This window comes from Anopheles arabiensis, chromosome 2 (genome assembly GCF_016920715.1).
Source record: "Anopheles arabiensis isolate DONGOLA chromosome 2, AaraD3, whole genome shotgun sequence".
Classification (NCBI taxonomy): domain Eukaryota; kingdom Metazoa; phylum Arthropoda; class Insecta; order Diptera; family Culicidae; genus Anopheles; species Anopheles arabiensis.
This window is the reverse complement of record NC_053517.1, coordinates 94,068,198-94,091,074: the sequence shown is the minus strand read 5'-3', so window position 1 is coordinate 94,091,074 and position 22,877 is coordinate 94,068,198. Positions and strand designations below refer to the sequence as shown.

Sequence of the window (22,877 nt, the reverse complement as noted above, 5' to 3'; positions counted from 1 at the left end):
TAACCAGGTGGCCGTCTCAAAAACAACGTCTTTTTGGACCCTTTTTAAAACGCTTCAAAAACTGTTTTGTTTGCACTTTTTTCAAGCGAAACTCATTTATAAGTGAGGAAATAGATGTAAAATGGTTGTGAGATTTAAATCGGCTTTTGGAAAACACGTTTTAGTGAGTTATAACTTGAAATGCCTAAGGTGGCACACTTGCCACAAATTCCGCTACAAGAGCCAAGTAAATTGAAATATTGTATGAAAGAATTTTTTAATGCAACTTTTATATTGTACATAGGTGTATTATAACTCATTTTAGGATTGTGATTCAATTTAAATATGACTTTCTCTATATACCTTGCCACTAGTGATGGGAAAAATGAAGTTTTTGTCGGAATCGATTCCGGCTAGCTCCGCAGTTTTCTGGAATCGATTCCGGATAGTAGGTCCGGAATCAGTTTCCGGAATCGATTCCGGAATCGGCTCCGGAATCGGAATCGACTCCGGAATCGGCTCGAGAGATGATTCCGGAATCGGTTCCGGAATCGACTCCGGAATCGGCTCCGGAATAGGAATCGGTTCCGGAATCAACTTCGGAATCGGCTCCGGAATAGGAATCGGTTCCGGAATCGACTCCGGAATCGGTTCCGGAATCGGAGTCGGGTCCGGAATCGACTCCGGAATCGAATCCGGAATCGGTTTCGAAATCGAAGTCGGCTCTCGAATCGGAAATGGCTCATAAATTAGAATCGGCTACGAAACGGAGTCAGTGTCGGCATCGCCATAAAAAAGGCGTTTGGGTCCAATCATACTACTTATTGATAACCGCAAAAATCCAAATTTACTTGTAAAAGATCCATTCTCATGGAGATTCCCGGACTGATTTCGTTCCGGAGTCAACACCGGAATTTGCTCCGGAGCCAACTCCGGAATTGGCTCCGGAGCCAACTTCGGCATCGGCTCCGGAATCGGCTCCGGAATCGGCTCCGGAATCGACTCCGGAATCGGCTCCGGAATCGGCTTCGGAATCAGCTCCGGAATCGGCTCCGGAATCGGCTCCGGAATCGGAATCGATTCCAGCATCGGAATCGGCTCCGGAATTGATTCCGAACACGGAATCGGAATCTGGTAGGTCCGATTCCGAGCTCCCACCACTACTTGCCACTCACATAAAATTGGCTGACATAGAGGTCATAGAAATCAGAGAAGTATTAAAATTTATAGCATATTTTTGTATGCATACTGAGAATAAGCAACTTCTTATGGAGTGTTTGTGGGCTTCGTATAATTCATGCTTTACACCCATTAATCATACCACTGTGAAGACCGTGTCCCATTCAGCTCCGTTTCCCCCTATACGTTACCATACCTTGGGTAAGGTTGTGTATTGTGTGAACCCCACGGAGACGCACGGCACATATCAACCATTTTAGAGCATATTTTATCGCTCTTTTTACTGTGCACATGAAACAAGTCACCCTCTGTACCGTCGTAAGCACGTGCAAAGGACACATTGCCAAGGAGCTGTGTCCGAATAAATTCATTACATTACCATTTGGCCACTTTGGCACGAAAACGACGGCGGAGAAGACTTCTTTTTAGAGGTGACCCTCCCTATACCCCCCTATTCTACGGACACAGCTCTTGCGGCCACTGTCCAGCCGGAGCGATATCAACAACGACGAGACACTAAAGCGTTCGAATGGAGAAAATCGTTCGCAAGTGTGCATGTGTGTGTAAGTGTATTGCTTTTTGTTATCTTTGGGCGCATGCGCGCTCTCTGTCTCTTTCTCCATCTCTTCATCTCTCTGTGCTTGTGGGGGAGACGAGACAGGGGAAGGAGACTATCACTTGGCTAGATGGTTCGTTGTCTCTTCATTTTCGGCACATTATCAAACGCGTTTGCTTTTTACTGCAAACTAACCACATACCGCCATATCTCTTTCGGGCCTGTCTGCCTTCGCCTTAACTATCGCGCAAAAAGAGCGGAGTTTAGCCCCCTTGAAACGTGCTCACAAGAATTGCTTCAAGCGAGAAGAAGAAGAACGTTCGTTCATGTAGCATGACATACATATATCTCAGCGAAACAGAGACGAAGAATATTGTTAATTGATAAGCACATTTGCTGATACGTTAATTTGATACCGAAATGTATCGTACAGTGCGCGATAAAGGAAGTACCATTCACGCATGGACAGGATAAGATAAAGCCCTTCTCATGCTAATGTGATCGATAACTATGTTAACACCTTCTCTCACCCAATGCCCCGGAACCGTGAGGGGGTTTGCGCTCGCCAGTCGTTACTCATTTGTCGGTCGCTCCCGGCTGCTGCTGCTTCTCGCAAAACACTCGCCAAACCCGCGCACAAGAGCCAAGCGGTTTTGGTCGTGTGTAAACAGGGTTGATTTGGTCGAACGCGGAGTGTTTGTGTGCTAGCGGCATATGCTGTGTTCTACGGCGCTTCTTACGTCAAAACTCGCTTTGCGTCGCTTTGCGTCGTTTACACACATAGACACTTCCCGGTTGGGGCTGGGAGGGGTGGGGGGGGGAGCGAGGAGCAGCTTTACAGTTACGTGCAAACTGCTCGCAATACTTTGAAATGTGTTGATGCTGTGAGGTGGCATCGGTTTTGTTCATTTCATCGAGTGTAGAGATGTAGAGGGCGCTCGGCGTGGATCGCTGTGCCTGTGCACGATCTCTCCACTTCACCATCGTTACGGCTCTCACGTTGCTTTTTATGCTTTCTCTCTGCGACGTTGTGTACGTAAAAATGACATTAAAAAAAATAAACGTCACACGGCACACGGCAGTGTCGCCTCTATTATCATCGTTTCATCGTTTGCGCGTGCCGTCACACAGGCAGACCGGGTAGACCCTTCATATACACACACCACACACACACACCACTACCACATCATCGTCAGGGTACGATCGATTTAACTCTCGCATCTCCCCCATCCCCCCCCCCCACGCCAACCAAAAACCCCGCACAGGGTAAGAAATTTCACAACCCCGCAAAGCATAAACGCGCACCGCGCGCGCACACCAACACAAACGCCGCTGCTGCTATGGCTTTGTGTGCGTGACAGCTCGCAGCACTGTTTATAATTTTGACATTTGGAAGAGACTTTCGAGCGCGGGGACTCTCTTTCACTCTCATTCCCGTGCTCTTGCTCTCTCTCTCTCTCCCACTTGGTGGGTATGTTGCGTGTTCGAGGGGGTCGCATTGGGGGTTGGTTTGGTTGCGCGAACAACAACCGCGTGAGGGGCGGCGGCGACGAGAGAGAGATTGCAAAGCAGCAGCAACAACTACCCCCTTAGATTGGCCGAGCGCGCGCGTGACGTTTGTCTCTCGTGTCCTCGATTTGCGCGCTTGTGCCCTAGTATTTGTCTGTGTGTGTGTGTGTGTGTGGTACCTCCCCGTTCTCTCTCCACATCGCCGTACGGGAAGGGAATTCCTTCGTGTCTTTCTCGCGGCTTCCCCACCCTCAACAAAAAAAAAACGGTCAGCATCGATCGACGGATTTTGTATTTTGCGCCCTCTCTGCCCTTTTTGTGCCGGTGCTATGGAGGCATTTTTTTTGTTGTCGTGGTTGTGGCCTCTTGTTGGGGAGTCGATGAAAAAAAAAAACGCTTTTTGCTGATCGACAGATGGAGGAGGTCCGACACGGGGATCAGTGTTACCTGTTCCCGTAAAGGGGTAGGGTCCGACAGCAGGCGAAAACAGGGGGAAAGGGATGCCAGTGTTGCGCCATTCGCAACCGATACTCGCGGTGGCCTCCTCTTCTGTTACGCTTCGCTGCTGCTCTTGGTGTGTTGGTGCATCTTTTTTTTTTTTTGCACTCTTCCAGCTCAGCTTGCGGCGGTTCTGTGTTTGTGTGTGCCCTTCCGCACCGGGGGGGTGGGTCTGACCACCGTGAATACATCATGCTCTATGCCGCCTCACAAAACGGTTGTCCTTCACGCGGGCCACTCAAAGGCAAGTAGTGTAGTGGGCAAGGACCAACAACACCAGCGCAAAACATAATGCAAACTACACTCTGCCTCCGCCACGCGCGTGCAACCATTTACCAAATTTTAAGTTTCCATATGCTCCTGTACGAGTGCACGGAGCAGCATTAAAGTGTTGCTGTTGGCAGACTGGCGACTGTTTTGGATGTTTTGTGAATGTTTTTCACTACAGTGAGAAGCCCCATCATGTGTGTGTGTGTGTGGACTGCCGGAGCAGATTTGGAATGGGGGGGTGCAAAATATACGGTGAAAGTTTTTGTTTTGCCTTCTTTCTCCTAGTTATACGTAAATTACACACATACCTCTGGTGTGTTTGTGTGTTTGGTGTCACTAGGGGGGGAATGCTTCGGAGTCCAGTGTGGCACTTTTGTGAAACTGTTTTTATTAGAAAGAATCAGTATTGATTATTGATTAACTGAATGGACGGGTGTACGCCAAGTACGTCATAAAAACCACAACAAAGAAATGCAGGGTTTTACGCAACAAATTGTGGTGTTATTTTTCGCATCATTTATTACAAATTCCATTTTTGTCATGCCTGTAGGCGAAAAGGACACAGCAAAAGCTTTCATTTAAATGCACAATGTTAGTATTTAGTATCACCATCTGCTATGTTTCTGATATCATGTGTCTTTGTTGCAACATTGCACGATGACCAAAGCAAGGTGCATTCAATTTTGTCATCAATTTTTAAGAATATTTTCATTTTGTTTGTGACGTCATATGAGAGAACTAATACTATATTTTCTGAAGATGTTATTTGATACGTGATATCAACTACCTGTACATTTTTTTTAATTTTACTGGACTTCTACTCCACTCTGCTCGTCGTACAGGGCATGTAGGCGAAGATTCATTTAAACGACTTCACTATGTCGTTTTGTTTTCAAACGCTGGAATCGCTCTTGCTCACCAAACCATACGACAATACAACAAAAAAAAAGCACTGTACACCTCTCGCGGTACACCACACACCGGGCCCGGTCGTGTCGGTGTTTGTGTCCGCTGCAGCCGGATTTAGGCCTCTCCGGTTTTCATTACCGCCGGTAACATATTCCCACTTCACAAGAGGAACACGCACACACCGACACACACATGACGTTCGAATGCACGTGTGCATTCGGTTGCGGTCCAACACATCGCGTCGTTGCCCTGCCCTGTCCCAGCAGGCTGCCTTGCGCCGCACGGTTGTATATGTTCGCTCTATGTATTTTTCAATTTTCGTCAGACTGGCTGGCTTCTCATTTGTACAGTGCATGTTTCGTAGAGGTAGAGGTTGCAGCTAGATGCGGGGGAGGGGAGCGCAGTTGGCCCGCGACAATCCATGAGGCGCGCAGCGCTCATGTTGTGGGTGGTTTTGTTGGTGTATATAAACAACGTTAAGCATTCAATCACCGCCACTGCCGCCGCTCGCACTTTACGTGAGCCTTTTCCTCACTGCTTGCCCATTTTATTTACCTTCGTTCGCACTGTGGCTGCTCTTTCTCTCTCTCTCTGGCGATGGTTCATGTTTGTTTGCTGCTGCCCCATCGTGGGGAGTGTGTTGCGTTCTCGCCATGCACAACAAAACTAGGAGGGGAAGCAGCATAGAAAGAAAGATGGACAGGAAAAAGAGAGTACTTTAAGAAGGGGGGATCATGATGTGATGATGGTGATGATGGTGATGATCAGGGTTGTGTCGGATCTCTTCTCCGGCCAGATTGAAAGTGGAACAGTCAGCAATGGCGAGTAGTAGGGGGGGGGGGGGTTTAAGAGGGCTAGTGCTCCATTCGATCTATAAAGTTAGGCAGTACCAGCAGTGGTGGGGATTAATTAAACGTCACAGTCACTTGGGCCGGATGGTTAAATGGAGGAGATTTCTCTGAGCGCTGTGTAGATGTCGATTAAGACAGTTTCTGTAATGTAGAAGATCTACTTAACAGCGACGTTGTACGCATATGTACCTATAAGTTTGTGTTTTAAGTTTGTTGAGGAATTTCTTTTTTTAATCACTTCTGACCTAATTTTTCATATTTTCATAGTTTATAATGAATGCAAAATATTTTTTATGAATGCTACTGTGCTCAAACATTTGACTGTTTATACTTTCAAGTGCATCATTTATTTCATATTTTAGTAGCAAATATTTATTCTAAATTACAACATTCTTCAAAATATGTTTTTAACCCAGAAATGAAATAGATTGCAACGAATGATTGCTATATTTACCTTGCAAATGAGCTTATTACACATTTATAAATGCTTGATTAGTTAGATAAATACGTTAAATGATCGTTAAACGCAGTCGCTTTAAATTAAAACGCTTTTTCAGTGAGACAAAATATCACAAGTGTTGATTGCCTAACGATGGTTACTAAATAGAACTATAGCTCCGGAACCATAGTTCCGGAGAAGCGCCCCGGATCACATAGCCCAAGTATGAAAGCTGGATGAAATGCGAGCGATGGACTAGACTTGGAATTCATCCATCATTCATTAGACTGCTGGTGGCTTTTTCTTAACGATTAGCCAAACAAACTGAAGATAAATGGATTCATCCAGTTTCGCTGTAAATAGACCCAGCAATGAGAACTATTCCATTCAACGAGCACCGTTGTCTTTTTATGTTTAAAGTAACTCCTCCATTATTGCTGATTAACTAACGTGTCTATTTTTCTCTCTCTCATTCCCTTTCTCCCTCGGCAGACCGACCTCTGCGGCATCAGATGGCGTCAGCTGGTTCTCGGTGAGCGACCGAACGCGGCCGGCGATCCGCTCGACGATCCGGTCGTGCGCTCCTACTCGAAATGTCTCGCCGTCGACATACTGTGCGTGTGGCGGAGGGTGGTCGCCCCCAAGCCGAAACCGAAGCCGGAACCGGACCCGAGCAGCATGTTCGACATGAGCATACCGGGCACCGGTAACAGTGGGTCCGTCGTCCATCCGCCCCTCTCGCTGACCGCCGCCAAGGAGCTGTGGATCTTCTGGTACGGCGAGGAACCGGACCTAACCGATCTGGTCGCGCCCGAGCTGCTCAATTCATCCGGTAAGTAAACCGCAGACGATGCGCGGAAGGTTTGGCGCGACTATTGTACGACAGATTAATGCTGTTTTAATGTTAACTGTCCCACACACACAAACTCACCGAACGGTAGGGCAAATATTTAAAATGCCGTGGACGCGGAGGTCAAAACAACCATGTCAACCAAGTGTTGCTGTGTGTGAGCGCGCGCTCGCGACATGTACAAACCATCCATCCGCGATTCCACCAGCATCTACGTTGAGTGTCTAATACTTCTTCCACGTTTCGCTCGGTTCCGTTCCCGCAGGCCGCTCAAGGTTAACTGGTTTTCTTGTAATAAGCTGCTGTTTTTTTTTTTTGCTTCTTGTCCTGCTTGCTGTTTACTTCATTTTTGCGCTCGCCAAACTCTCCAACCAACCGGCGGCCGCGGCGGGCTGTGTGTGCGCTCCTTTGCATCCGGGCGCGGTGCGACGATGCGAAAGGATCGCGCTGCGGTGTGCGAAGGAGGGCAGCAGCCCTGCGAAAGCCGAGAGACATCGGGACAGAGGAGTAGGGGCTTCGATGTACTTTTTTGTTGTTGGCAGCGCTAGCTGTGGTTGTGCACCACTTCCGAATGATTAAAACATTGCCGTTCGGCGAGGGGAACCAAGTCTTTTTGGTGGTGATGGTGCTGCTGTGTTTGGTTTCGCTGGCGCGTACTGCTATATAAGCGCTTTTTGTTTGATTAATTTTTGTTTCTCCTCGTCCTTGTGAGTGTGAGTTTTATTTATTTCATGGTCGTTTTTGGCGAGCAAAAACTCTTCAATTCAATGCTTAATCAATCAATCTGCTGCAAAGCATAAACGAAGCGCTTTTTTATGCCACGAACACTCCAGTTGGACATTGGACCTGGAACTCCCTCCAATGGTTGATTTGGGTGGAACAAAGTAAAGCACGAAATTCGTTTTATGTTTTTAGGTGAAATCAAGAAGAGTTACGCTGTGCTTTTATTAGTATAAATGATGCTATGAAGCGTTGAAGTAATTTGGCCAGTGTGCCATCATCTGGTACAACTTTGTTAAGATCTCACGTTCCTCGTTTATGGGTGACAGATTGATTTTATTGCGAGCACTGACCAAGTTACTCCTGATTGGTTATTTCGGATAATTAATGGGGCCCTTTCCGTTGGAAGCTCGTAGGCTGAAATTTCAGCCTGTCAGCTGTTTGCATTGTATAGCAGTTTTCGAGCAGCTATCTATGTGAGTATAATATACAGGTGGGCTTATCCCAAAGTGTATGAATTTTGAAGGCTGATTTTTATCGCTTCAGCTTCTGAATGAAGATTGTAAGAGTGTTTTTGAGTATTCTTCAAGCCTCCAGAAAGCTCGTTGGAGCAAAAGTTTTCACTCGTTCTGTCAAAAAGTGATATTCAAATTTGGTTATAAAAAATGCTATGAGACCACCTGGACTACATACACTTTGATTCCAGATTCGATCACCTGATTTCTTTAATGCACCTTGGGTTAAATGTAAACAAACCCGTGTTTTCGAGCAGGTACTCGAATCTAATTCTAGCTTTGAGGCTAGAATAATCTAGACTAAAAATCGCAGGCTAGTTTTTTGTGTGGTTTTGTATGGATTGTTTACATGATTTCAGCCTCCAACTGTCAAACTCCATACAAAAAACTAACTAGAATCGTGAAGGCCCCCAATACTAGTTTTTTGATTATCCAACATGTCTAAAAATGGCTTTCATAAGTGTCAAGAATCGGAAACAAGACTATATATACTACGTTACGTTTCACGTTTATTTTCAAGGTTTTAGAGCAATCTTCTTATAGTAACCTTGGGATCTGTGAGACTCTAACTTTGGGCTTATCTTTATGTTTCCAAAATCATAACGGGAGACAATTAGGACCTAATGAAGGGATACATCTATTTATTTTAAACCCTTTTAGCTAGCTTAACTCCGGGTTCGTGATCATATGTGAACCAAAAATGCTGCTTTAATTTCCAACAAGAATATTTAGTAAAAAAAAAAGATTATTTACTCAAATACTGTATGTCCACGTATGACTCGTATTCCAGCAGATTTTCGGACGTCCATAATAATAGAGCCTGCAAAATTCCTCATTATTCCAGATCCTCGTCTGATATCAGAACCAATTAAAGATTTCTGAAGTCATTTTGTATTTCTGTACAACGGAAGTCCCATTATCACCAAGCAATATCCCCAAAAGCCATCGACTGCAAAGACTCTCAACGGCAGTGTTGTGCATCCCGACAAGTCGATCTTCGCTAACGACGTACACGGGCTTTTAGGGTTCTATGGTCTTCTGCGCTCGGGACCAAACGAAACCCTCTACGCCCATATCGTCCGACACGCGCGTTTCTCAACCGCAACAAAGTGCGTACCTAAGGCTGCTTCAGAAACTCGATTAAAAATCCGATACCCAAGCAGCTCTCTCGCGGACACAAAAACCTCGAACGAACTCGAGCGCCGAACGGGCGGCGGGAACCCCGAGAATGATTGGGTGGTGGTTAGTTTTTCTTCCGCTTGCTGTTCCCTTGTGCTGTGGCTTTGGCAGTTATGCGTACGAGCCGCCGTGTGTGTGTGTGTGTGTCTGTGTGTGTGACGAGTTCGTTAAACCTCTCGTCGCGTTTTATGCCAAGTCCTCCGGTGCTCTCTCACCGTGTCTCGTTCGCTTTGCTGACGATGTACCGATGTATATGGCGTGGGAAAAGCGTCTATCATCAGCAGACCGGCGGCCGGTTAACACCGGCCTTTTTGCTCTCAATCCGTTCGTGCGCTGCACACTTCGAAGTCCGAATTCAATCCACCAGTACTTCAACGGGTCGTGTGCAGCCCGTGAAGGGTTCGTTTGTGTGGCTGCTGCACAACGACAATCGCGCGTTCGCGTCTGGTGGCGCTGGTTTGAATTCCTGCCGGCCGAACAATCGCGCTCGGTATGCTGTGAAGGGAGACAAAATAGCGCACACACACACACACACACACACACACACACACACACACACACACACACACACACACACACACACACACACACACACACACACACACACACACACACACACACACACACACACACACACACACAAAAACCATGCCGCTGCCTTCCGCTATCCGCTTGGTGTCGTGATGGGTGTTCGGCTAGGTTGGGGCCCGTTAGTCTCAGAAGGGTGCCGTTACGACCACTTGACTACACTATTCGCATGCAACGAGAGACAAAGAGAGAAGGGGGAGGGCTCCGATTGGGTTTGAATTTATGCTTCCAGCCAACCAACCAACACGCCAGCAACGCTAAACGATCCACACACCTCCACCAGGAAGACAACATTTTATGAGCTTTCGAAGGATTGATTTTTTGTGCTTCTCTCTTTAGGATCCGATCCCTAATGTCCGCATTGTTTCCGCCTGTGAGAGGCTTACCAAAAGACTTTTTCTGCTGCCCTGCCTGCTGGAAGCTTTCAGACGGCGCACGGCGAGGCAATGCTGGAACTGCTGCCGGCTAGCCACACTTCCTCTTTGACGCACGTTTTTCCGTCGAGCCTCGGTCGAGCTCGGTTCCAAAGGTCTCTTTCCTGTGCCCGTAGGTTTGGGTGTGTGTTAGCGCGCGCGAATATTCCCTCTAGAAACCGGTTTTCTAAAAAGCGAAATCACCCCGAAAAAGCAACCACAAATCGTTCGTTCTCTCTTTCTTTCTCTCTCTCTCTGTCTCTCTATATCTCTCCTTCTTTCTCTCGCAGTTGATTTAGAATGTACGTACCGCGGGTCTGGTTCGGTGCGGAACTATCTACATAATGTTCAAAACTTTTTCACCTCTGTGGCGCATTTTGTCTGCCCAGTGCCTCTCTTAGCAATAGAGGAAAAAAGGGCAGGCAGCCTGTGGGCAACTTCTCCCGAGCGGTGATCGGGGAGCAAAATTATGACCCCACACTGTTATTATGCTACAGGCAGCCAGCGTAGAGAGAAGTGTAGGAGAAGGTACAATGCCCCATGGTGAGATGCTGTCCATTTTGACGCTTACCGAGTACTTCCGGGAGCGAGTGGCCACCACATCCGGATTTGATGGGCTGACGAAAAACAGAGGTAGAGAGATTGGAGCGTGGTGGGAAATCGAACTCCAAGCCGAAGAAGAAAAGCCTGCAGAGATGATCTAGATTTTGAAGATTCGCAAAAATCCAATATCTCTCTTAGGCATTGGCATCGAACTTTCAAACGTATCGTCTACGCTTAAAGGTAATGAGTAGTTACGCGTGAGCTTAAACGTGTTATTAAAATGGAGAGATTCGTTGATACAACTGCAAAACTGCTAGCAGACAAGCTCTACGGTCCAGCTGAATTCCTACTCAATAGCGGGCGTTCGATGTACATCCTCTCCGGAACTCAATGTTGCAACGGACGCCAAGCTCCAACTGCACCAACGATTGCCTTGAACAAGATGGTTCTCTGAACTCAGGTTATCCTCTCCCAAACCTTTGGGATACGTTGCGGAGGATAAAAACCAGGGATTATTCGCTTTACGCAGCAGCATCCTACGGACACGTGCACACTCCATGCAAACGGCCATGCAAATCTCCGTTGCTATATCCGAACGAGTTGCCAGAAGACCGGGCTCATCTTTCATTATCACTAACAGTAAATCTTCATCATCGTATGGTCTTTTTTGGGATGGTGGAGCGAGCCCGGTGGTAATATGATCGTTTAACGAACCACCCCTGTCATCATCATCATCGGCCGAGAAAAGCCTGCAGGCTTCAAAAGGACCTTCCCATCGTATCGTACACCTTTTTTGCATCGTATCGTTGCAGAAAGGATAGGAAGCATGAAATTCGCCCTGGTAGACGTTCTGATTATAGTTGGGACGCTTTTTTGCTCGACCCGTTTGAGATTCTTGTTGCAATTCCCGTACTCCACTGGGAGCCACTTCAATGTGTCCCACCCGCTTGTACGGTAAACGGATGTTAAGGCACAGATGTCTACCAAAGTGCCTAGCACCAGAGGTCCTCATGCTAGGTAATAAAACCATACGGTCAACACCGATACCTAACGTCACTCATTGGTAGACGTTGGTACGCGTTGACTGGGAATGGGAAACGGTACATGATACGACCATCGTATAACGTCAATCGCAAAGAAGGTGCTTTGACGGAAAGGCACCCGCAGTTTAGCCAGACATTCATTTCCTACTTGATGATGACGTTTCCTACACCTGGTGTGTTGGGTCGTGGTGCTACCGTACATCTAGTTGATGTCTTGTTTAGGAAATGGGAGTTCACCGGCAAAGCTATGGATGATGAAGGGAAAAAAGAGGTAAACTGTCAACTGGGGGAAATGGTTGTACATTTTCCAATCTCACTTGAACTTTATCGAGGTGAAGTTTGGAGTTGAGAGCACAGCATCTCTGTATGATGATGATGTTGTGCAGGAATATTTAATTTTAAGGCTGAGTATCATCTCGGGATTGATGGGAATGGTTATTGAAATGTCTTTTGAAGCTCCAAAAATGATATTCACCATGCACCAACTTCTAGAAGCAACAAGTAGCTCTCGCTTTCTCGTGCGCGGTAGATGTCATAAAATTATATCGAGCCATGGAAATCTGTCCCGGAGCTGTCACTTTTCCATTTCCATCCCGTTGCTCATTGCATGTGACATTTGTGTTTATGACGTAGGAAGGAAGAATTGGAGAAGAAATTACCATAGCTTCTGAGAGAGAGAGAGAGGCCCCCTTGCGAGACCTGGTGGGCACGGCCAAGCAAGCAATTAATCGTACTGCAAACGCTTGGAAAAACACACTATTGGGTGGCAGCGATAGGCAGGGTAGTGCCAAGGATCGACCCAGCTAAGCAAAAAAGAAAAGGTGAAGGCTGCTAGGATAGGAGCCGGCGACCTTTATGTTTGCGTTTGCAAGCCACCCGTTACTTCAAGCCTCCCAGAGCCTTCCCTCCAGCTGTGCTGTTGTTGTGAGTGTGTGTGTGTGCGTGGGTCGTACAGTTTCCTCTTTCGTGTGTATAGATATTACCCAACGTTAATATCTTCACTTCAACGAGGAGTTTGCGCTCCCTGGACTGAATCTGAGAGCAAAAGAAGAAGAAAAAAAACAACCCCCGAACAGAACGCCTCCAAACTGTGTGCCTGTGACAGGTTGCTGCTGTGACCGCGTGTGTGCGGTTTTGATGGTTACGCAAAAAGCGATTTGCTGTATTGATCGATTCTCCGCTGTTTCTTCCCTTTATTTGTTCGGAGATTGTTCTTCGCGCTAATGCTTACTTCCAGGATCTGTACATTCGTTGTGTGTGTGCGGTTAATCGCACAAACAAATACGGAGGAAATGATAAAATAATCCTCGCAAACAGCCGAGGTTGGGAACATTGACATTAGGTTGGGAAGGATGCAGGGCAGAAGGCGCCACGGCGGTTGACATTTAACCGTGTGGGAAGAAGTTTTTCATCAAATGTCAAGGTTGTTCCAGCACTAGGGGCGAAATATCCTGAGCACCGATGTTAGGCCAACGTTTGCGTGTCAGTTTGTTATGAAGTTTGGAGCTTGGAGCATCTAGGAAGACATTAAAAGAATATTACATCTTGTAGCTTATCAGAATCACTTTCTTTTTCAGATGCATCTTTTCCATTAATATCCTTAACATAATTGTGCAACTGGCACGCAAAAGTGTGATAAGAATAGGCTTTTTAGACATTCCTCCAGACAAACTACGATTGAGCGTCCCGATAAGGAAACCCTCCTGTCCAGATCCTTTTGCTATAGAAAGAGAAGTACAGGAGCAGAGAGCGAGAGAGTCAACCCCGTGGGAGAACTTTGTGTTTGTTTCTTTTCAGTTTGGTCGTTGAAGGGGACAGGCAGCAGGCATGCAGGCCTATTATCGTGCGCGCATGTCCACCGGAAAACCATCCGAATACGACCGAAAACGTCATCCATCTCCCGCGGAGTACTTCGGTTAGTGTGTGTGAGTTTGTATGGGTACAGCTCACAGCTCTATCGAGTACGATTTAACGATCCGTTTTATGCCGGAACGCTTAGGAATGGACAATAAATACACTCTACACATCAGTGTGTATGTGTGTGGTGATGTGTAACAATGTGCGACCATCACCTCTTTTCTCACTCACCTCGGAGTTTCGCTCTCTTCGGGGAGGTAAGTTTTACCGGTTAGGGGCCTTTTTTTGGTTGGTTGAGTTCGCCTTTCCAATCGGCGGACGTCCCTTTTTGATGCGATGGTGCACTTTTGCTCGTGGGAAACGAGAGTTTCTCGTCCTCCGCACAGAGAGAGAGAGAGCGAGAGAGCGGAATGGCATAGGCGATAGGCCTAATCGAGTTTCGGCAATCTTCGTCTCTTTCTCTCTGTGTCATATTCCGCTCGCCCAGAGGAGGAATACACTCACCGAACCATGAACCTACCGGTGAACTTGTCCCGTACCGACAACCTTTCCTTCTGCCTCTCGCTGTGGATGTCGCTAGATGCCGGCTTCATGTCCAAGTGAGAGAAGGTCCTTGTTTTGGAGAATGGAGGGAATGATCACAATGTTGTGTGTGTGTGTGTGTTTCTGTTTGTTGGAGGATGAGGAAGTCACCGTGGGCCGTGGCAACAAATCAATCGTGGTTTTTCAGTACGCGCTGCTTTACAATTCCTCTCTCTCTCTCTGTTTTTTTCTCATTCTCTCCCTCCCTCATTTCTTCCCGAAAGTCCTTGACATTTCCAGAAAATTCATCCCGAACGTCGACCAACGACGACACAAAGTTTCGTTGGTGGATCGGCTTCGAAATTTCTCCCCCCCATATGCCTTCGTTTTTCATTTCATACTTCCTGAAGTACGAATTTTGCGTTCAGCATGAAGCTATGTAGTTTAGAGAATATGGTTGCGCACCGAGGGAACTCATCACACACAACATCCTCGCAACCATAAGACAAACCCTTGGCCGCCACCTTGCCGTCTCATCATCATTATTACCAAACTGCAAAGAGGTAGGGAACGCGTTTGCCCCGAACGGTATATGGTAATGGTTGTGTACCGGTATGGTGGTTTGCCCCGTTTCGCAGTTGCAGAACCGAAAGGCATTTGACTACATGGAAAACGCAAAGCGTCCGAAAAATGGTATCGATTTTTCCTCCATGCGTCGTGCTAGAACCTAACGCGGGGGAGTGACGGTTTTTGAATTTTAGTTAGGGCCGTTCGCTATAAAATAGAGCTATTCGGTTAACAGGAGGTGTGCGTCTAGTTTCCCTTGCATACGTACGTTTTTATTTTTAATATTGTTTACTAGCGGAATTATAAAATTGAAAAAAAAAAAATAAATCGTTAGAAGAATCTTCACCGTTGCCGTCTGATCGCCTTGTTAGGACAGAGTGTTCTTCGATTTATTGCAGCGAAAGTAAACAAACAAACGCTACCTACAACACACCATCGGGGCTGGGAGGAGGTTACTTGTGATGCATGACCCTGTTAGGGTAGAATAAATTTACACATCCCATGGTTGTGTGTACTCTTGCAAAACGACGCTGGCGAAGCGGTGCTTGGACGGTGCGGAATGGAGGTGATCACCCTCCTTTTTTGCATATCGAAGAAGCTGCTTTTGTTTTGCTTTGAACAATGGAACCCTCATGGTTCGTTAGAATGAAAGCTTTCAATCTGTAAAATGAAGCAATAACACACAAAAAAAAACAAAAAAAAAACGCATAATACACACGCTTGCAACCGACCGATTGTTGCTGTATGTACGTCTGTGGAGCGTTTCGTTAACGCATTATACTGTTGGTGGTGGTGGTGGTGGTGGCTTTCTTGCCTTGAAGTGTATGTTGCACAGAGCGTCGTAGAAGAGAGGGTGAACACCATTTGTTATGCTCTTTTTGGTTGGAGCGGTGCAATTGAGGTTAAAAGTAATCACATTTTTTATAAGAAACCCCTCCAACAATACAGATTGTAGTGTAAAATATAGGGTTTTTTGTATAATTTGTAATCTGTGGATTCTTTGAACTGGATTTAGTCCTTCGAACCGGATTTGGTCCTTCGAACCGGATTTGGTCCTTCGAACCGGATTTGGTCCTTCGAACCGGATTTAGTCCTTCGAACCGGATTTGGTCCTTCAAACCTGATGAAAGAATGATTGGATTTTACAGCAAATGAAAGTTTTTAAAACACAACAGACACCAACATTATAATGTTTAAAAAACAGAAAATACCGGCAACGAAAACCAACACTGCGTAATAGCCGCTACTGGGCGCAGGAAATTTAATATTTCTTTCGTCACTCAATCGAATCAAACAGCTAACATACCTAACGCACGCGTAACGCATGCTTGTTATTCGATGCACCCCCGGCGCTTAGCCGACCGCCCCGCTAGCTGTTGTGTTACCAAACAAGGTGAAGGAACGACACAAACAAACATTCCAAACGGTGTGGTGTGTATGAAATGTGAGAATAAAGAGCGAAACAAGCAAATAGGGAAGCGCTAGCGTTAGCGGCTGTAAAAACACACACACACGCAAACAACTATATTTCTCACTCGTCCTCTCGCACTTATTCTCCCCTGTCTCTCTCTAGCAGAGTGTGTGCGATCTGATGATCTCTGGTTATCATCAGCATCATCTAAAATGCAATTAGCACGTTTTAAAATTAGTAAAAATCTGTTTCGCCCGCGTCGTGAAATGCTCGAGCAGTGAGAGCCAGGAGGAAAAGAGCATGGCGAAAAAAAAAATCATTGCCATTTACGGTTTCACGCAGCTTTCTTTCGGCGGGTCAGCAGCAGGGGCCGCCGCAAGACCATTTTGATTGTGTTGTGATCAGCGCAGCACCAATGATGATCAACAGCACACGAACCCTCCTCACCGTGCTTTGACGATTGCGAGGGGTATATAATGGGGGGTATGGATAGGAAAATAGCGCATCTGCGAAGAGGACATGCACACACCCTAGAGTAGATGATGCTAAATATAGAGAAATAAAATACTCTGAAGATCATCCATTTCTCTCTCACACGTTCAGCGCGCTTTTTTTGTTTTGTTTTTGGGTTGGTCCGCGGCGCGAAACACGCGCGTATCGATAAAAGTGAGATAAACCACCTAAATGGGGAGGAAGATTTGGTCCAATGAACTGAACGTGATGAGCGAGTTTTTCGATCGGTGAGCCGTAGTGATCCGGTACCCAAGTAGCAGTGTCTTTTTAATAGTTTGGAATGCAACATGGTTGAAACAAAAGTGGTAGTAGCATTCATTTTTATTATTTTTTATAAGTGAAATTACTGTTAAAATAAAATGTTTTTGATAATTTAATAAAAATATATTTGTAAATGTTAAATAATATATTTTTATTCAGTGTTTTGCCCACTAAAGAGGGTAGCAAAGAGAGTAAAAAAAGTCATACTACTCAGAAAGATTAAAAATGTGTGCAAATTTTTTTCTGATCAGATCAGATAATGTAATTAAAAAATCAAGTGGAGGTTTTAAATAAAATTAAATTGTTGATAAATTTCATGTTCAATAGATATACAAATTTGTGTATGTTTTGTTTAGAAATTTGCATACAAATATAGATAAAAAAATAACAAGAAGAAGAAGGAAAAAACGAATTAGGAGAAAACAGAGACAAAGAAGAAGAAGAAGAAGAAGAGTTGTGAGAAAAAGAAAAGAAGAAGAAGAGTTGTGAGAAAAAGAAAAGAAGAAGAGAAATGGTTATGGGGAAAAGAAGAATATACATAATTGAGAGAAAAAACAGAAGAAGAAAAGAAGAAAGAAAAAACCAAAAAAGCAAAGAAGAAAGAAGAAAGAAGAAAAAAGAAATGAAAAAAGAGGAAGAAGAAAAAAAGAAATGAAAAAAAAGGAAGAAAAAATAAAAAAAACTCTACAATTAAATAATATAGTAAGGATTATGAAAAGAAAAAAAAAGTATATTTCTATACAGTTTAATTATCCACTTTAAATAAATGCTAAAAAAAACTACAACCCTCTGATAACGCTTTGCAACCATTAACCGTGCGTGTCTGTATCGATAGCGTTACGTTGCTTGTTGCTTGGGTAGCGGCGAGCACGGGCCGTGGATTTCGCTAATCGCCCCTGAGCGAGAAGCGGGTAGATTGTTTTGGCTGCGGAGAAGCGGACGGATGCCGGCAAGTTTGCGGCAAGTTTAAAAATTATGTCCGTCTCGGTAAGAGCTATTTTTAAAAGGATGAATCTAATCAGCTCTCAGTGCAAGTAACGTGTTTTAGAGACACGTACTGTGGCTGGCTCTCCCTAACATTGTTACTTGCGTACGTAGGAGGGCCATGAATCATAAGAGAGCGTCTTATTAGCGGGGGGGGACGTGATATTAAGTTTTTGATCTACGGCTTATGAGTCATCGTTTTGTATAAAAATCACTGGCAAAGAATGGTTTATGATGTATATTGGATTATTTAACGGTCGTGTAATGGTGGAACAAGCGTCCAAAAGAGCGTCTAAATCGAGTCTAATATTCTAGGCTGCTCTCTTGTCGTTGTTGGCAGCGTTGATCGTTTATTTGATGCAGTTTGAGCAGAGTTTTTTTTTTTTCATTCTCATCTCAACACTTGACCATAACACACACACTCACACTCTCATACAACTACCGGCTCTCTCATTTCTTCCCCTATTTTTGCCCTTTTATTCATTCATGTCGCGAGCAGAAACGCTGTAGGGAGGAGGCATCACAACAGTAAACGCTCCTGGCCAAAAAATCCTGTGTCGCGCACTAAAGAGTCTGATTAAGCGTAAAAAAGACCAAGGAAAGACTAGCCGTGTGTCGCGTCAAAGCAAAAAGGAAGTAGTCCTGGCATTCCTGGTTTTGTTTTTTTAATTTTAATTGCCCGATCTGTTGCAACCCTTTTCCTCCTTCCTGCACAAATCGCAGCAGCAAATTTCAGCATCAACATACTAACACACACAGTTCTATGGGTTCGGTGTTGTGTGTTGCGTGCGCTTCTCTCGCGGTGTGTGTCGTATGCGTGCTCAAAACGCTGTTCAAACGCCACTGTAATAGACACACACAGTCTCTTTTTGTTTCTCTCTCACACAAAGACATACACAGTGTTACATCGACACGGTTTGCCGGCGACGACGGCAACAAATCACCTCCGCTGCTCTCCAAATGCTCTAAACCCTCCGTTCAGCAGCGCATAACGTTACGGCCCGTTAGCATACGCGCGCGCCTAACGCGTCTCCTTGCGCCCGCCGTAAACACATACACACAGCAGCATCAGCATCTTGTGGTTCCGTTCTCGGCATGTACCGAACCCATCTGAACGGGGGCACACAGATATACACACAGAGAGACCGACCACCATACCCCGTGCTCTCTGGTGTAGGCAAACGAGCCAAAACATACCCACTGCTGCTGCGTGTGTTGTGTTTGCACGGATTCGTTGGTGCGTGTGTTTTTCAATTGCCGCGCGCGATGGTGGTGTGTTGGGCGGGCTGGACAAGAAATTGAGAGCAAAAACAGGAAAATCAAGTTTTGTGTGCCCTCAAGCTCTGCTACCCCGGTCCTTCGCCCCTGCGCCCGCCACTGCCAGTAGAGCTTCCCTTTTGAACCCTTCGAAGCAGCGAAGGAATCTCTGTCTGTCTCTCTCACTTCGCTTCCCAATCTGAACTAACTTTTTTTATCAAGTGGCTCGCGACGGCTCTTACAACAGTAACGCGCCTTTTTTCTGTGTGTGTGTCTTGGTTGAGTAAGCGATCACACCAGCAGAGCGCGGTTGGTATACCTTTCCAGTGTATGGTAATTTTTATGCGTCGTACAGGACGTTTCGTTCACATGCGCTCAGGGAAGCAGGAACAGCATAAGCGTAATTAATCTTGACAGCAGATGGACGGGACGGAGGTGGACTGTCGCCAGATTCAGCAGGCGAGACAACCGTCGTGTTCTCGGTAACTCACCGTACGACGTTTGGTTAAAGAGAAGCTCTCAAATGTGAGCAAAAATCTCACTCGTTTAGAGGCAGCAAAAGCGAGTCGCTGTACTCTCTTTTTCAAATCACTCACGAGAGCGCAGCAGCGCAATAATAGTTGTGTGTTGGTGACGACATTCCACGGGTTTCTAATCGTTTTCTTTTTGAGACTGGGAGGTGTGCTGGTGTGTGGGTTTTGTTTGCATTACTCTTCTTGTTTAAAACACGCCTGTGACGTCAGAGGAGAACCTACAACCACAGGGTGACGCACTTGCTTTGAAACGCTGAGTGAATGGTGGAAGCCATATAAAACTCACCCCCCGTGTGGGTAAAGGTAAATTTAGCTCACGTTTATTACCTTTCTGATAATCGTTGTTTTCACTTTTAGATCAAACTGTATGACCTTTTATTCGATTATTCGTCGAAAATTACAAAATTCTCCCTTTGACGTTCAGAGAGATTCGAACTCATGACGAGCGCGTACTGTCCAATGCACCTTGAGGTTAACACTATTGCGCCGGTCAGCTTAATGCTCGTTAATTGTCATACATAAGCAGCAATCGTTCGGGTGTTAATAATTGCTTTCATCTGGACGCTCCGGCGAAGAATGTCATTTCGTGTTTATAGTTATTTATAATTTCGTGATCAAGATCGCACACATCGAAAGCTAAGGTGTAACGACACGCTGTGCAGATACTTATGCCCTTGAACTAATTGATTGTTACTGGTGTGTGCGTGCGTGATTTTTACTCGCCAAAAAGGTGTTTGGCCTGCGCTGTATTCTGCTCGCGATCGTACCACGTTGCAGAGGGAACGAAATCTGTATTAAGACATTATTACTCTGCTTGTTGTGAGTGAGTGCCTGCAGTCCACCAGACCATTCGCAACAGCGAATTTAGCATGTCAAGGCAAACGGGCTACGATGGATGGATGGCAGAATCTCGCGTCGTAGCAAAGTTGTCGTAGCAAAGTTGTCACAACTTTTTGAAGTGATCTTGAACTTCATTCGTTCTCCTTCCTTCCAGTAGTACCGGTTAATGGATGAGGTCGGTATGTGAATGGAACAACACACACTATCACACTCTGGGTTCATTGGTTGGAATTGCGTTTATGACCACTGCCACAAGTTGCGGGTGCAACACATCTCCCAGCGTCGTAAAAAAGCATCACCAGCAAATTGATGATACGATTTATTGGAATGCCTCACTTGTGGACACACTTGGACATGTTCTGGCGACGGGCGTCTTCTTCGAATGCTCGAGAGTAGATACGCAACACAGAGATAGAGAGAGAGAGTGCGAAAGACATTAGAAGAATTGTGTTTCGCACGTGTTTCGGTCCTCGAAGCGTTTTGACCGTTGCGATGTTATTCCTTCCATCGTGTGTATATATATATATATATTAATAAATACGAAGCAGGGCGGGAAATCGATTCCACAAACTGCTTGAAATATTCATACGCAATCGAGAAATGGAACGAAATTAGCATCGATCGCAGGAGACGAACCTGAGGTGGCGCACCTATGATGGTGATTAAGGTAAAATTCGGGGCTCTTTTGCTCACGTTGGTTTCAATTAGAACATTGCAAACACTTTCATCAGTGAATCCGTTTTGAAATGGAGACGTGATGTGCTCTGTGTTCGTGTGTGTTTTAATAGCTTACTAACGCCGAAGATATCTCAATCGATAAGACACCATGCTGCTTTTTCCGGCAACTTCTTCAACGTCTACCAATACTTTTCATTCCCGGCGGAGGCGCATGACACCCAATCGGGAAGAGCCCGAGAGCGTTCCGAGCGCCCGAGTGTGGGCGATGGAGAAAGGTCGTAGCAGCACCCCAAAAAAAAAAAGAAAAAAAGGAAAATCCTCCACCACCGGCGAGGACAACATATCCTGCGCACGTTTTTCGTCGAAACCACGCCCATCTCCGGTACGCTAGAGTGTCCGTTTGTCCGACTGGCAGGCTTCTCACCGCGTGTCGCTTACACCACACCGGGATCGATGAGGCAGAGAGATCCTGTGTCTCGTCCCCTGTTTGTGGGGCGAGGAGTGTGTGTGCGCGCGCCCTGTTGCTATTGTTCGGCTCGGATGGTTTTGTCCGTTACACCGAGCGGCGGCGGATGGGATTAGAACGATTATGGTGTTACGGAGCGCGCGCCTCTCTGCCGGGTTGTGCATGATGATGAGGAGCGAAGCGGCGATGCAAAATATGGCATGCCAAGCGTTCTCGAGTATGCGTTAATGCGTTGATAGAAGTGAGAGGGATGATGAGCGTTTATGTTTTGCCGCTGCTGCTGCGATATGATACTGGGGACTGAAAAGGGGACTGGCACGGAGGAGTGTCATCTGGTGTAATCGGCACGATTTGATTTCATTTGCGCTTTTCGCCTGGTGAAAGATTGCTTCTTTAAAGCTGGCATTTGACGGATTAAAACTAACCCCCGGAACGAGTTCTTGAGTAAATTCGTCCTTTTTTTTAATGTATTTTTTTTACAATTTTTCATAAAATACTTGCTTGTCTATAAACTACTTTCTTATCAACAAGTCTTTTATGTGTTGGTCTCGAATTCCAATTAAAATGCTTATGACCTCATGCCGGTCATGGACTTGATACCGATCCTGAAACTTATACTAAACTTAAACCGAACCTGGAACCGAACATGAACCCATACCGGTCCTGGAACTGAATCTATATCAGTCCTGGAACTGAATCTATTCCGGTCCTGAAACTGACCCTATACCAGTCCTGGTACTGAACATATACCGGTTCTGGAACTGATCATGAACCCATACCGGTCCTGAAACTGAATCTATATCGTTCTTGGAATTGAACCTATACCGGTGCTGGAACTGAACCTATACCACTTCTGGAACTGAACCTATGCCGATTCTGGAACTGAACCTATACCGGTCCTGGAACTGAATCTATACCGGTCCTGGAACTGAATCTATACCGGTCCT

The 22,877-nt window shown here is 45.7% G+C and overlaps 1 protein-coding gene across 8 annotated transcripts in view; it reads left to right on the top strand.

The window, feature by feature from the left end:
• LOC120898162 (mediator of RNA polymerase II transcription subunit 13) overlaps positions 1-22,877 on the top strand; it is a 59,910-nt gene that overhangs the window by 14,593 nt on the left and 22,440 nt on the right. For all 8 annotated transcript variants that reach the window (XM_040303617.1, XM_040303623.1, XM_040303615.1 and 5 more), the window contains exon 3: positions 6,683-7,022. In XM_040303617.1, the coding sequence (XP_040159551.1) occupies positions 6,683-7,022 (340 nt within the window). The remainder of the gene's footprint in view (positions 1-6,682; positions 7,023-22,877) is intronic.